At 40.6% G+C, this 12529-nt stretch overlaps 1 protein-coding gene across 1 annotated transcript in view; it reads left to right on the top strand.

The window, feature by feature from the left end:
* The window catches only part of LOC105916942 (EH domain-binding protein 1-like protein 1), a 29556-nt gene extending 27511 nt beyond the window's left edge, over nt 1–2045 (top strand). The window contains exons 12-14 of the mRNA XM_036146094.1: nt 317–538; nt 679–805; nt 2024–2045. Coding sequence (XP_036001987.1) covers nt 317–538; nt 679–805; nt 2024–2030 — 356 coding nt within the window. The 3' untranslated portion in view covers nt 2031–2045. The remainder of the gene's footprint in view (nt 1–316; nt 539–678; nt 806–2023) is intronic.
* Nucleotides 2046–12529: the final 10484 nt, after the last annotated feature.

Here is a 12529-nt window from a genome sequence, read left to right as displayed (position 1 = left end):
AAAGATTAAGTGTTCCTCTAAAAATGGCCAGGTACTGGATTTGAAAGTCAGCAAAAAAGTAGAGAATGACAAGAAATGTTATGTAAGCCCACTTCTAGTGGGGAAAAGTGGTCAGTTTGTCCTCCAGCAGCTTAAACCTATAGCAGCATAGCTACAGAGATAGCTCAGGATAACTTAAGCCATTCTAACTATAACTGTTCTCTCCTCATCCAGTAGTTACTGCTTCAGACTTTAGCCTGGCATAGGTAGTACACTTTCCCTTTTTTCCTTCTCATCTCCTCCTCTTTCTTTCCATGCCTTTTGTCTTCCCTGCCAGCTTCATCCTATCAGTCTGCAGCTCAGTCTGTGGGTCAGAAACAACAGGGAGTAACAAGATATGTTCCCTCTGGGAGTCCTCATGACAGCCTCACAGTTGAGAACACCTCACCTAGTTGTCATAGTCCTTCATCTGCACCCCTGCTCTCTGGGGCTCCTGCTCCTCCTCCTCAGCCACGCATATTTGAAACAGTCATAGTCTCCCCGAGTAGACAGGAAGCAGGTAAAAAAAAAAGTCATGGTTCAGTTGGTTTCACCAAAGCAGTATGGTTTCACAGCTTGAAAATAGAGCCTAGTCCATGAGATGAACACCAACTTCAATCCATGTAGTAAAATATTGTCTGTTGCTCTCTTTGCTTTTAGAATTTAAGAGACAGCTGAGCACCTTGAATGAAGAGGACAGCCAGGGCTCAGCATCTGTAGAAGCCAGCCTGAGGACAGACACATCCATAGCTCTGGAGCAGAAAACACACGCACCAGCATCTGCAGGGTAAGCATATGTTAAGAATGACTGCTTATTGAACAGCTCCAGCATTCTGGAGTATTCTGTGTGTTTTGCATGACACAAATGAATTGCTGATCCTCATGCATCTCATGCTGTGGTGGCATGACATTTTGTTCTCAGTTGTGTCTCATAATTTGTTGGTAGCTACTGTTTGGGGACAAGTCATAGTCTGCTAATAAGAACTCCGATCTGATGAGTGGAACAAAATGGTTCCCTAATTTTCAACAGTATGCTTGTTTTGGCAGAAGCCTGTACTGAGAAAACACTTCCCTCTTTTATGATTAGGGAATAATAATAAAGCAAGAATTGTTCTCATTTTAAGATTTGAGATTTCAAATATATTTGGTAGTAAAACCAATTTCAACAGCTTCACAGCCTTTTTGCATTTTGCCTACTCCTTCTTGACAGTGTGAGAAAGGCATTAGGTTGATGCTCTGCGCTTACGCACTCTCTTCTAAATCAACATTGAGTTCATGGGGGCAGTCTGTTATTTCAGTCTTGATAACCTTACTTTAAAAATAGATTTTTCTTAGATTTTGGTTTCCCCGACTTAAGAGCTTAATTCCCCCCTAGTGGACCGGTTTACTTGGAGTGAAAAGTAAAAGGTGATTTATCCAAGAGGGGGCAAGAGTATGACTCGAGAGAAAGCAAGAAGAACAGGAAATAACACGGCAGAATCCGTAGATGACATTGGAAAGCAACCCAAAATAGCAACAAAGCTAACATTAGCAAAGGACTGTTCGACTGAGCCAGCAAAGCAAAATTTGCCGGATCCCAGGGCAGATCTGAATACCAAACCTCAAAGAAATCCAGCTTGACTTTAAAAAGATAAACAATAGAATGGATGAGGCGCAGCAGCGCATAGCAGAAGCAGAAGACTGCATTCAAAATGTTGAAGACGCCACGTTGGAACTGCTGGAGATACAAAGCCAGCTTGCAGTGAAACTGACAGATCAAGAAAGTCAAATGAGAAGGGATAACATCTGTATCGAGCACAGCGCACTGCTTGGTGAGCTCAAGCCTATGCTGCGGTCAGGTGTGTTTCAGGTACCTTACTGTAGGTAGGCCATATTTATACACCTTGCTTAGTTTTTTTATTTGTTCTCTGATAGCTCTACATGTATTTTCTTGCTTGACATTGGAAAAAGCTAGGTTATAGCTTTCATATATATTATTATGAACACATTTTCTCCTATTATTTAGAGGATGAATGTAAAAGATGATGGAAAAGGAGAGAAAGGCCATGAGAGAGAAGAAGATTGGTGCAGGGGCAGAACACAAAACAACATCAAAGTATTTCTCCCTTATGAGCTTCCTTGGGCCTCTTGTCAGCGAGAGGACCACTTCCTCCACCATGTACCCATCTCTGGAAGAGAGGTTCTCTGCTCCCCATCTGAAACCTTTACCCTTGAAATGACCAAAGTATTTCCCAGCTCCCCGCCTTCATCTGCCTCTGGCCACTGACAAATCCTGTGAGACCCTGCCTGACCTGGTAGGTTCTGATGTATCCCAGGAGCCATCATTTACCTCATCTTACCATGCTCCTGTAGAGTATTGTACTCAACAGGCATTCCTGGCTCCACACAGATCAAGGAAAGCCAAAAAATGGGAAGGGACAGAAGGATGAGTTTGAGAGTCAGGTGATGAAAGTGCTCATCCAGTCTGCAGATGAGGAGGAGCTCTTTCCTTTATGTCTAGCTCCACGTCTCAGAAATCAGAAATCCTTTTCACACGCCTGAGATTCCCTGAGGAAGAACATTTAATTTGGTCCTTGTTCTAAGTAGTTTACTTAATTTCTAGTTTGTGTTTTCATTCATGTTGTGAAGAATTCCTTCTTAGTGCTTATGCTGTGCTTTTGTGTTCCAAAATATGACAAATAAAGTTGTTTTAATACGGTAATTAATGTGATGTAAATATTCTTTAAGGAGGATGGATCAGTTCTTACCTATATATTTTAATTAGGAGAATTGGACGAAGGAAAAATAATGGCTTTAATAGGTGATGAAAAAAAATAAAATCAATCACAGCACCAAACCTGTAAATGTTTAGTGGGATACTTATCCGATATATTTTACTATTCAGGTTTTTTTGTTGTTGTGTTTTTTTGGAAAGTGTCTGAATATTCAAAAAAAGGGCTTTTAAATAAAAAATATTATTATTTATTATTATGGTTACTTGTGTAGTACGCATCTAGCTGATAGATAGAATCGCAATCAGTTTTATTGGCCAGGTATGTGAAAACACAAAGAATGCTGGAATTTGTTTATAGAAATCAGCACTTTAAAGAATATGTGAGTGGCTCATAAAATCGTTGATGATGATGAGGAGTAGCAGAGGGTTTTAGAGATTACAGCTGGGCATGTCAGGTTGTGTTGTCTTGCCAGAACACTTCACTAATGGCAGTAGAGAAGTAGCAATTGAAGGCCTCCCACACAGCTACAGCCTCTTGGGTGGTGTTGTTGGTGCCCACTCTCCTTGCTTGTCGTAGTACCGGGATGTCAGGTTCTTCCAGTGGGACGGGACTTTTTGCTGTGATTTGAAAGTTGGTAAGGGCCACTGTTGCTATCACAAAAGCTGTGCTGGAACAGAGATACATCTAAAACATGCAGGGCAGGGTTACTTGACAACCATGAATGGGAACCACTGCTGTAGAGCATCATGTGTAATGAATATAAGTTACCTAAAATGCAAAGCCTCATACCTCATGTCCCACAAAGACATGAGGCATGGGTTCCAGGTGATTGGCACCTGAGAGAAGAGCGTCTTCGGGGAGATGCAGTATCACTTCTCACAGATCTCCAAGGGTGGGAGCTGCTTGTCTGCTCCCACCTTGTCTGTGGTGGATGTTGGAGCCAAAAGCTACAACATCCACCACCCTATGAAGATATCTTGCATTCACAACCGTAAGAAGTACAACAGAGTATGTTCCCTTGTAGTTGAAATACTGGGAGCCTGAATTATGTGGTGCCTGGATCACCACGTGTTTCCCTTCTATATCTCCCACACAGTTGGGGTAATTCCACCCTTAATGAAAGCTCAGAGCAGATTCATCCGCCAGGCTGTCCCAAATGGCCTTGGATGCATCTGGCATAATGACTGCCACAGTGGAGAGGCTCACTCTGTAGCTTGAAGAAAATGTTATTGGAGTCACCAGTTACCAGGTATCGGAAATGAATAGCATCATAATGCTCAGTAAAAAATAAAATTGCACAACTCTCAAGCACCTCCAATCAAGTTGATTTGAAATACAGTTTCAATGTAGCCTAATTTTGTGCAATATAACATATTTGATTATGAATATTATTAACAATTATAATTGGATATTACAATTGATAATGTTATTCTATTCAAAGGTAAGCAACAACAAAAAATGGTCAAATAGTTGTGATTAAGGACTACCAGCCTTTAATGACTATAACTAGCAATTATTAATCTTATTTACCATGAAAAATGGATGTCAGTTGCGAGACTGAAGTAGTCTTGCCACCAGTAAGTGTTAGTAACGTTAAAGGTCATCCAAAACGGGAGCTCGGGGACGTATGTGGTATTGAAATCCTGCCCAATGGCAGCGATTCCAAGTGAATGTCTGGAGCTTGGCGGAACTACATCCTTCTGGCGAGAGTCTGGTTAGCTGGAGATACTTAACGGAAATAAGGCTGCAGGTCCAGATGGTATCTATCCCAGAGTCCTGAAGGCCTGTGCAGAGCAGCTATCTGGGATTCTATAGCACTTCTTCAACTTTAGTCTGACCCAGGAGAAGGTTCCAGTGTTGTGGAAAACCTCCTGCCTTGTTCTGGTACCGAAGAAAACTCTCCCATCAGTCCTCAATGACTTTAGACTTGCTTAGTCCTGACATTCCACATCATGAAGGTCATCTGTTGAGGTAGCAGCATCAGAGCAACTGACTTAAAGAAGCTCAACAAGTGTATAAAGAAGGCCAGCTCTGTTCTGCAAACCCTTCTAGAACCACTGGAGATGACTGTGCAAAGAAGGGTTATTCATAAGATGAAGAAAATGATGGACAACCTTAAACATCCTCTTCATCAGACTGTTGTACAACAACAGTGTCTTCAGTCAGAGGCTTGTCCAGATCCGCTGTAAGACATACCGCTACTGGAGATCCTTTCTGCCTGCAGCCGTTAGTATATATAACAACTCACTGAAGTTACACCAACATTTAATCTCCCTTTGGAATCAGTAAAGTATTTTTGGATTTAATTGAATTGCATTGAAACGGTCGCTGTGGAAACAGTGCTCTTTTACAAGCCTAAACTACCCAAGCTGCTCTCTGGACATGAGGGTTATGTGCACCCACAGCCTCTTCTTCCTGGCTTCGTTTTTCTCCTTATTAGCAGGGCTAGTGCTAGCACTTGCTTCTTAGCACGGGACAGATACAAAGTTGCTGCTGACAACAAAACAAAAGAACACCCAACCCAGCCACTGCAGCTCCAAGCCTGCCCGGGGCAGCATGAATGCGCTGAACCCGGCAGCAAGTGCAGAGCAACTCACGCCCTGTTTGAAAGGCCCATTAGCTAATCATTTTGAGCCATTGCCACAATACACTAAACATGTTTTGCTTTTTTTATAAAATAAATGTCATGGAAAAAATGCCTCATACATAAAATTTATATATAAGATGGTTAGATTTCTACCTTTGAACAGTGATCCAGATCTGAGTTATTAGGGAACAGTTCAGATGAACAGGTCAAATGGCTCCCTGTGCAAGGCAGCTATCTATTCTATCCATAAGTCTGCAAAGGCTATTGATGAAAAAATTTAATTGTGGAATGCCATTGCAGTGAAAATTATGATAAAAGCATGAAGGTGGTCTTTTTTTAAAATCTTTTTGCGAGGGTGTTGTTCTTACCAAAAATGAATACCACACTTATGATAATTAATATCAATAAATTTATCACAGTGATAGTATTTTCGCTGTTTCCTAGTCTGAAACAAAAAAAGTGGAAAAGAATAAGTATTTTAAATGAAAACCAGAGACTGACAGTTATTTTGCTACATCTAGTTTTGTTTAAACATGTGTGTAGCTTGTGGTTCCAGGGAAAGATAATGACAATGAATGTTCAGCAATGAAATAAATTCTTTTATGGGAATCACCCACGTTCTATTCCGAAGTGATGGTGAGAGGGTAGCTCTACCAAAGTAGATCTTAAAAACAAACACCAAAATCTGACTGCTATGGAAACTATTTCAGAAGGGCAAGTTTTGGAGTGCCCTTGTAGTTTGGAGATTTTCTGTGTAATTTCCCTTGGTTAGTTTTTAAAACATTTGCTCTTGGACTCAGTTTTCAGAAATTTGCATTTCAGAATGTGGCACTCGAGTTCAGGCGTGCGTTTGTTGTTGACTGTTAGTGGCAGGTGGGTTAAAGGTATACTATGCAACCGGGGTTGATTTTCCAGCGAGGCTCCCCCCAGAGGGCGAAAGTAAAAGTGCACTGTCATAAAGATGCTCAGCTGTTCTGGTTTCTCCCTCAAGCCAGGCGCGGTTGTTTTGAGCTTAGCAGACAGGCGAACGCAACGAAAAGTGGAAAAAAACGGCAGTACAAACAAGGACTAATGGGCCTTTCAGACAGGCTGCGACGACCGCACTGCTGCGCTGTGAAACCCATTCTTTTCAATGGCTTGCGCCGCGCCAGGGCGGTTTATTGTGCGTCGAGCAAAGCGCAAGCACAGCGCAGCGCACCGCTTCGCGAGCTCGCGCGCAGGCCAGGTCAAAGATCAACACAGTTGAACTTTGACCGCGGCGCGCCGTGACGAATGCACGCGTGGCCAACAGAAACCGGGCCATCGGCTGGAAAGACCAGGATGCAAAATGGAGGAAAAGCTTATACTGTGTGTGTCTGAATTCCCCGAACTATATGACACAAGTTTGCGACTGTACAGGGACATCGGGAGGAAAGGGACTCCAGCAAAACAGGATATAAAATGAAAAGTAGCCTAGATTTATTTTATTCCATATTATTTTAATGTAAATCACCTACCTCAGACAAATTGCCAGACGCTCCCTAGAAGAAATTGGCTCCCGGTAATTTGTATGGATCCTTGAGATCCTTGGTCCGACTCTCCCCAGCAAACTCTCAAACTGCTCCATACTGAGCCGAAAGTAGACCTGGAACCGGTCGCTGTGAAAACGGAGCTCTTTCACAAGCCGGAACTGCCCAAGCTGCTCTCTGGACCTGAGGGTTTCGTGCACCCACAGCCTCTTCTTCCTTGCTGCTCTTTTTCTTCGAACTAGCAGGGCTAGTGCTAGCGCTTGCTTCTTAGCATGGGTCAGATACATATTTGAAACTGACCAAAAGCTGGAACAACAAACAAATGACTAGACCCGGCAACCCGGCAACCCAGCCGGCGCTGAACCCCGCGGCCAGTGCAGCGCAAATCGCTTCCTATCTGAAAGACCCATAACACAGTGAAGGTATGAACATCAAGCTTCCTGCAGCGCTATCTACCGCCACCGTCTCGCCAACATAAAAATGACATAAAAAATAATAATAATAAAAACTCAATATGCTTGCATGTTTATTTGACGTTAACACCCCGGTTCTTTGTTGTTGCTTTCGCGCGTGCATATAGTGAATGGCAGGGCAAAAACACATGGAGTTCTGGCCGTAAAGCGAGACTTCTGAGCCTGTGTGTGCGGGCCATGAGCTCTTGCAATTGCAAGTGCGGTATTTCCCCCACAGACCACCAGGGCAGCCGAGAAAACATTTGTTCGACCTGAAATGACTCATTTAATCATCCAAAACGGTATGGAACACATTAATTAACTGAAAAATGTTGCATAGTATGCCTTTAACTTGTTTGGCTTGGGATGTAGTGGTGTGATGCAATATGCAATGAATAATTAGCATTTCTGCCTTAGCTGGCTGACTTATCCTTGGCATTCTATTAAGATATCAATAGTATTCTATGTTATCCAAAATGTCCCCTTCATTCTCTTATTGTTGTTTCAGCCCTAGGGCTCAGAGAGATGCTGCAAAAGGAGATACTGTTGTAAAAGAAACGGACACTTCTGAAGTCACTATGGAAAAATCGGGGCACTTGTCCGCAAGAGAACCAAACAATCTTTATTCTATAGAGCAAATGTGTTGTGATGCTGTTGAACCAGCATGTGCAAGATGTAGTGAGTATGGGTAAGTTTAGATTAAGAAGAATGTTTGCACTCAGCTCCAGTTCTGCTTTAATGAAGCAATAGATGCAGCATGGCGTTAGTACATTGCATTCTGTAGAGGTTTGTTAACTTTGCTTTTCCTCCCTCATGGAGTTGGAGCAACACAGTTTCATTGGTCCATTAACAACACAACTACTCAGCAGCATAATACTGCTAAGCAAAAGACATCTTCAAAGTTTATCAGAGGAAGCTATCAGACCTTAATACACCTTGCTCCATATGTTCACCTTAACACATGCATGTACCTAAAGAGAAATAACCCTAACAGTCAGACATTGTTATGGTGTGAAAGCTTCTTTCAGAACTTGCCAAGCTTGTACCAGCCCCCAGCTTGTTGTGAAGTGATGGTGCAAACCACTATGGCAACACATCCACAGCAGATGCAACAAAAGGTCTATGAACGAGAATGTAGCTCGTTCATAGACCTGTTTGTGTGACTGATTTGAATACATTTTGAGTAAACAGCAGCTGAATTTAAATCCATGCACCATAAAAGCAACAAATTATAGCGCATCATATTAAATTATGCTCGACCACAGAACCTTGAAAAAGTATGTGACCAACTTGATGCTTACCATATTTTGTAGCAAATATTATGGGGCATGACTAAATGTGTAGTTGAATCAATAAAATAAAATAAAATAAATCAAGAAAATGAAGGATAAAATAATGAAACTTGAACAGTGCACCTGTCTGTATGCAAGGCATTTACTTTAAATCTCTTGATTAAAATGTTGTGCTACAGTCTTTTCTGTTTCATAAATTCAGTTTACTAGGGATACCAAGTATAGCTCTAAAAGCACAGATGAGCACTAGCTTTTATAGCGTGTTGCATATGGTAAGGTATTAATGATTACACAGAGGCTTTGTTGGTGTTTTTTTTAATACATAGTTTATTTTTCTATGTATTTAATACAAATCCAATAATTTGGAATATGATTGGCAAATACATTTATTTTAGTAACTTAATTTACTAAGGGAAACGCATTGTATAGATCAATTGCATACATGCTCTTGTTTTCAAACTTTTATTTATGTTAATTAAGATTATTTTCATCCTACAGCTAATGAAAACGATAGTTAACATTAAAATATTACATCAGACCAAAATAAAAAAATTATATATACAGAAATCGGAACTTAATGAAAGGTGTGTTTAATACCTGCTTAAATGTTACTTTTAAAAGGTATTTGTAATCTGAGAGATTAACTATATCAGAACTCACATTCTCATTTACTGAATAGAACTGTTTTGGGAACTTTTGTTTTATCAAAACTCTGTAGCACAAGATGGTGCTAATGTACCATGAACATGAATAATAACTTCCAATAACCAAAAAAAGGAACAGGAATTGGAGGGTTATGAGAAGATAGATAATCACTTTTATAGGGTGTGCTTTAACAGAGGGAAGAGGAAGAAGAAGCAAAGTTGCAGCGTGTGCAAAGCCATTAGGGAAGTAACACAGTTAGGTCACAAAGAAACCCTCTCTGAACAAGTCATAGACAAAGGTCTGCAGATGTGCAGACAGAAGGATGGGTAGATCATGAAAAGCTCACACTTTCAGCTCTACTAATTGAAAGTAGTTTCCTCAGTAGAACCTTTACATCTTGTGTGATCCATCTGACTTAACCATTTTCATGATCAGTGAAGTCATTCATTTTAACAGTGTCCTCTATTGGGAAATCAACTTTTTTGTTCAACCTTATAGACCAATATTTAAAAAATTAGCCTATCGCGGAATAGTGATTTCATTCTCAAGGAGCTAGGACTGTGTTGCTTTGAGGACTGTGAGCCAGAACTATAATGACATAATGATGTAGTCTAAGATGCTTGTTTGGGGATTTTCCGATGAACCACACTCTTATCAAAATATTTTCATTCGAGAGGTTAAGGCTGTTAGAAAATTCCTTTTTAATAGGTTGAACAGTTTGTCTTGATCATTTTATACAACCAACCCATTAAAGAATATTTTATGTTCAAGTTGAGGACAAATGCATACTTTTTCAAGAGGCATTTGGAGGAGTTGCTTGAAATTGTCGGATCCTTGCTATTTAGCATAATAAACACTGTGTAGTTGGCTGTTTATATTGAGGCATATTTGTAAAGCTACTGTGTCCATTATATTAATGTACTTATAGATATCTAAATTATTTAAAATTGTGTATTGTTCAAAATCAGTGTTGACTGAATTCTTGTATCTACCCTCTTTTTAGAGATAACAACATGGTTTTACAACCATCTCCATCTCCATTTTTACTGAAACTGGAGAACTCCTTTTCTCAAACTCAAAGAGCTGTTTCACCACATCAGGCACAACACTCTCCTGCAATGGGAACCATGAAGTGGCAAGAGCTTGAAGTGAGAACGTGCAAATGTCCCTCAAACAGGGAGGAGCCTCCAAGTGTAACTGCACAGGAAACACCAGTAACAAAACTGATAAAAGAAACGGATCGTTCATCTCAAACAGTTAGTTCTTCCATGGTGTTACACAGTGATGACTATGAAAAAAGAAAAATAGAAAAAGGGAGCTGGAATGGATGACCAATTGCCTATCTGCCAAATTGTTGAAAAGGAACTAAATATTTTGGAGACTCCAAGCGAGGAGTATGGTCTTCAGTCACAAGGTCATGTGAAACAAATGGAGGTTGAAAGCTCCTTGTGTCCGGGTACATGTTATGTGCCACATTGTCCCAGAGCGGAATCTTACAGTAAACATTTCACTTCCTTGGACACTTGTTCCAGAATGACAAACATAACAGGGATGCCATGCATATCACAGAGTAGAGATGAAAAACCCGGGCCAGTTGATCAAATCACAATATCAAAGAAACGATTTCAAAGTCGTGAAAAACGACTACAACGTGCATCAGAACAGAATGAAAAGCATGACAAAGAAAATGTTTTACAGACACAATGTTGTCCAAGGCAGGCTCAAATTGCAGGTTTCCCGTCTGTGTCCCAAAAGAGTGGCAAGCATCATTATTGTTCAAAACTATCAAAGAAAACTGTTACAGATGAAGATAAACAATCAGCATCTCAATGGGAAGTGCTTTTGAACAAGAAAATAGAAACTGAACTTTTCACAGTTGTGGTGTCACCTAAAGAGGATCGGGAAACTGAACAAACGATGGCTTCAGAGGCTTTAAAAGCCTTCTTATATACCAAATGTTCAGACTACTCTCACATCCAATGAATACGACACCACCATTTTAAGTTGTGTCCAAAAAACTCACCGATTGAAGGCATTCCATCATTGGTGAATCATAATTTCAGTGAAAGATGGTTTACAAAGTGCAAACTCTTCACAATCTCAGATCCTAAAGTTCGTACAGTCACAATTATAGACAGGCCCTGTATTGATTTGGCTATAAAGGGCATGACAGTTTTAGCCCCAACTTGTCCAAACAAGCCTGTTGCATCTGGATTTTCCATCTGCTTGCAACGTATGGTCATTTATGATGGATCCAGTGGGGTTAACCTTGTTCCGTCCTGTCCCTCTGTCTCCAATGTGGCTGGTTTTTCCATCGGTCCTGAAGCTGACAGCAAGACTGGGAGGCCAATCATGAGTCATTGTTGGGAGAAATTATTAAAGAATAAGCCCCTACTACTGCTGCAAAACAGTACAGTAAAGAAAAAGTGCAAAGTGTCTGTCTTTTACAAAGTTGCCCAATTAAATTCACTGATCCGTGCTTTCCTTCTAAAGCAAACCCAGAGCGACAGTATGGTGGGTCTTTTGAGTTTATGTCCAAAAACCTCCCAGATTGCAGGATATCCATCATTTCATAGTCAAATTTGGTAATAAACAAGGTGCCACTGTTTGAACCAAGGATAAAAGACCAAACATCCATTACTTATCGATATCTGTGACAGTGACAAGAGACAATGAAAGAAATGGTATTGCTTTCACCATCATGTCCCAGAGTTTCAAGAATTAAGGTTTCCCATCTTTCCTAATCCCAACTTGAGTATTATACACCAAATGGAGTCAGTCTCCTTCCTTTGTGTCCTGTAACTTCTAGTATACCAGGATTCCCATCACTGGAACAACAGAATAAAGAAGATTGGGCTGCTGACATAAGTCCATTGATATACAGATCCAAAGGACTGTTCAGTTTAATTCTGATTTAATACCCAGTAATACAGACAAAGCAAAGAAATGTTGCTGTTTTCGTCATCCTGCCCAAGAGAATCACTCATCCATGGCTTTGCATCAATACCAAAACTCAGTGTTACTGATATTGACAAAAGAAGCATGGTGGGTCTTTCAAGTTTAGTCCAAAAACCTCCCAGATTGCAGGATTTCCATCATTTCATAGTCCAAAATTTGTGGATAATAAACAAGGTGCCACTGTTTGTGAACCAGGATAAAAGACAAACATCCATTACTTATCGATATCTGTGACAGTGACAGAGACCAATGAAAGAAATGGTATGCCTTTCACCATCATGTCCCAGAGTTTCAAGAATTAAAGGTTTCCCATCTGTTCCTAATCCCAAACTTGAGTATTATACACCAAATGGAG

The sequence above is a fragment of the Fundulus heteroclitus genome, chromosome 14 (assembly GCF_011125445.2).
Source record: "Fundulus heteroclitus isolate FHET01 chromosome 14, MU-UCD_Fhet_4.1, whole genome shotgun sequence".
Classification (NCBI taxonomy): Eukaryota; Metazoa; Chordata; class Actinopteri; order Cyprinodontiformes; family Fundulidae; genus Fundulus; species Fundulus heteroclitus.
Note: the sequence above shows the minus strand (reverse complement) of the source record. Positions and strands in the feature narration are given on the sequence as shown.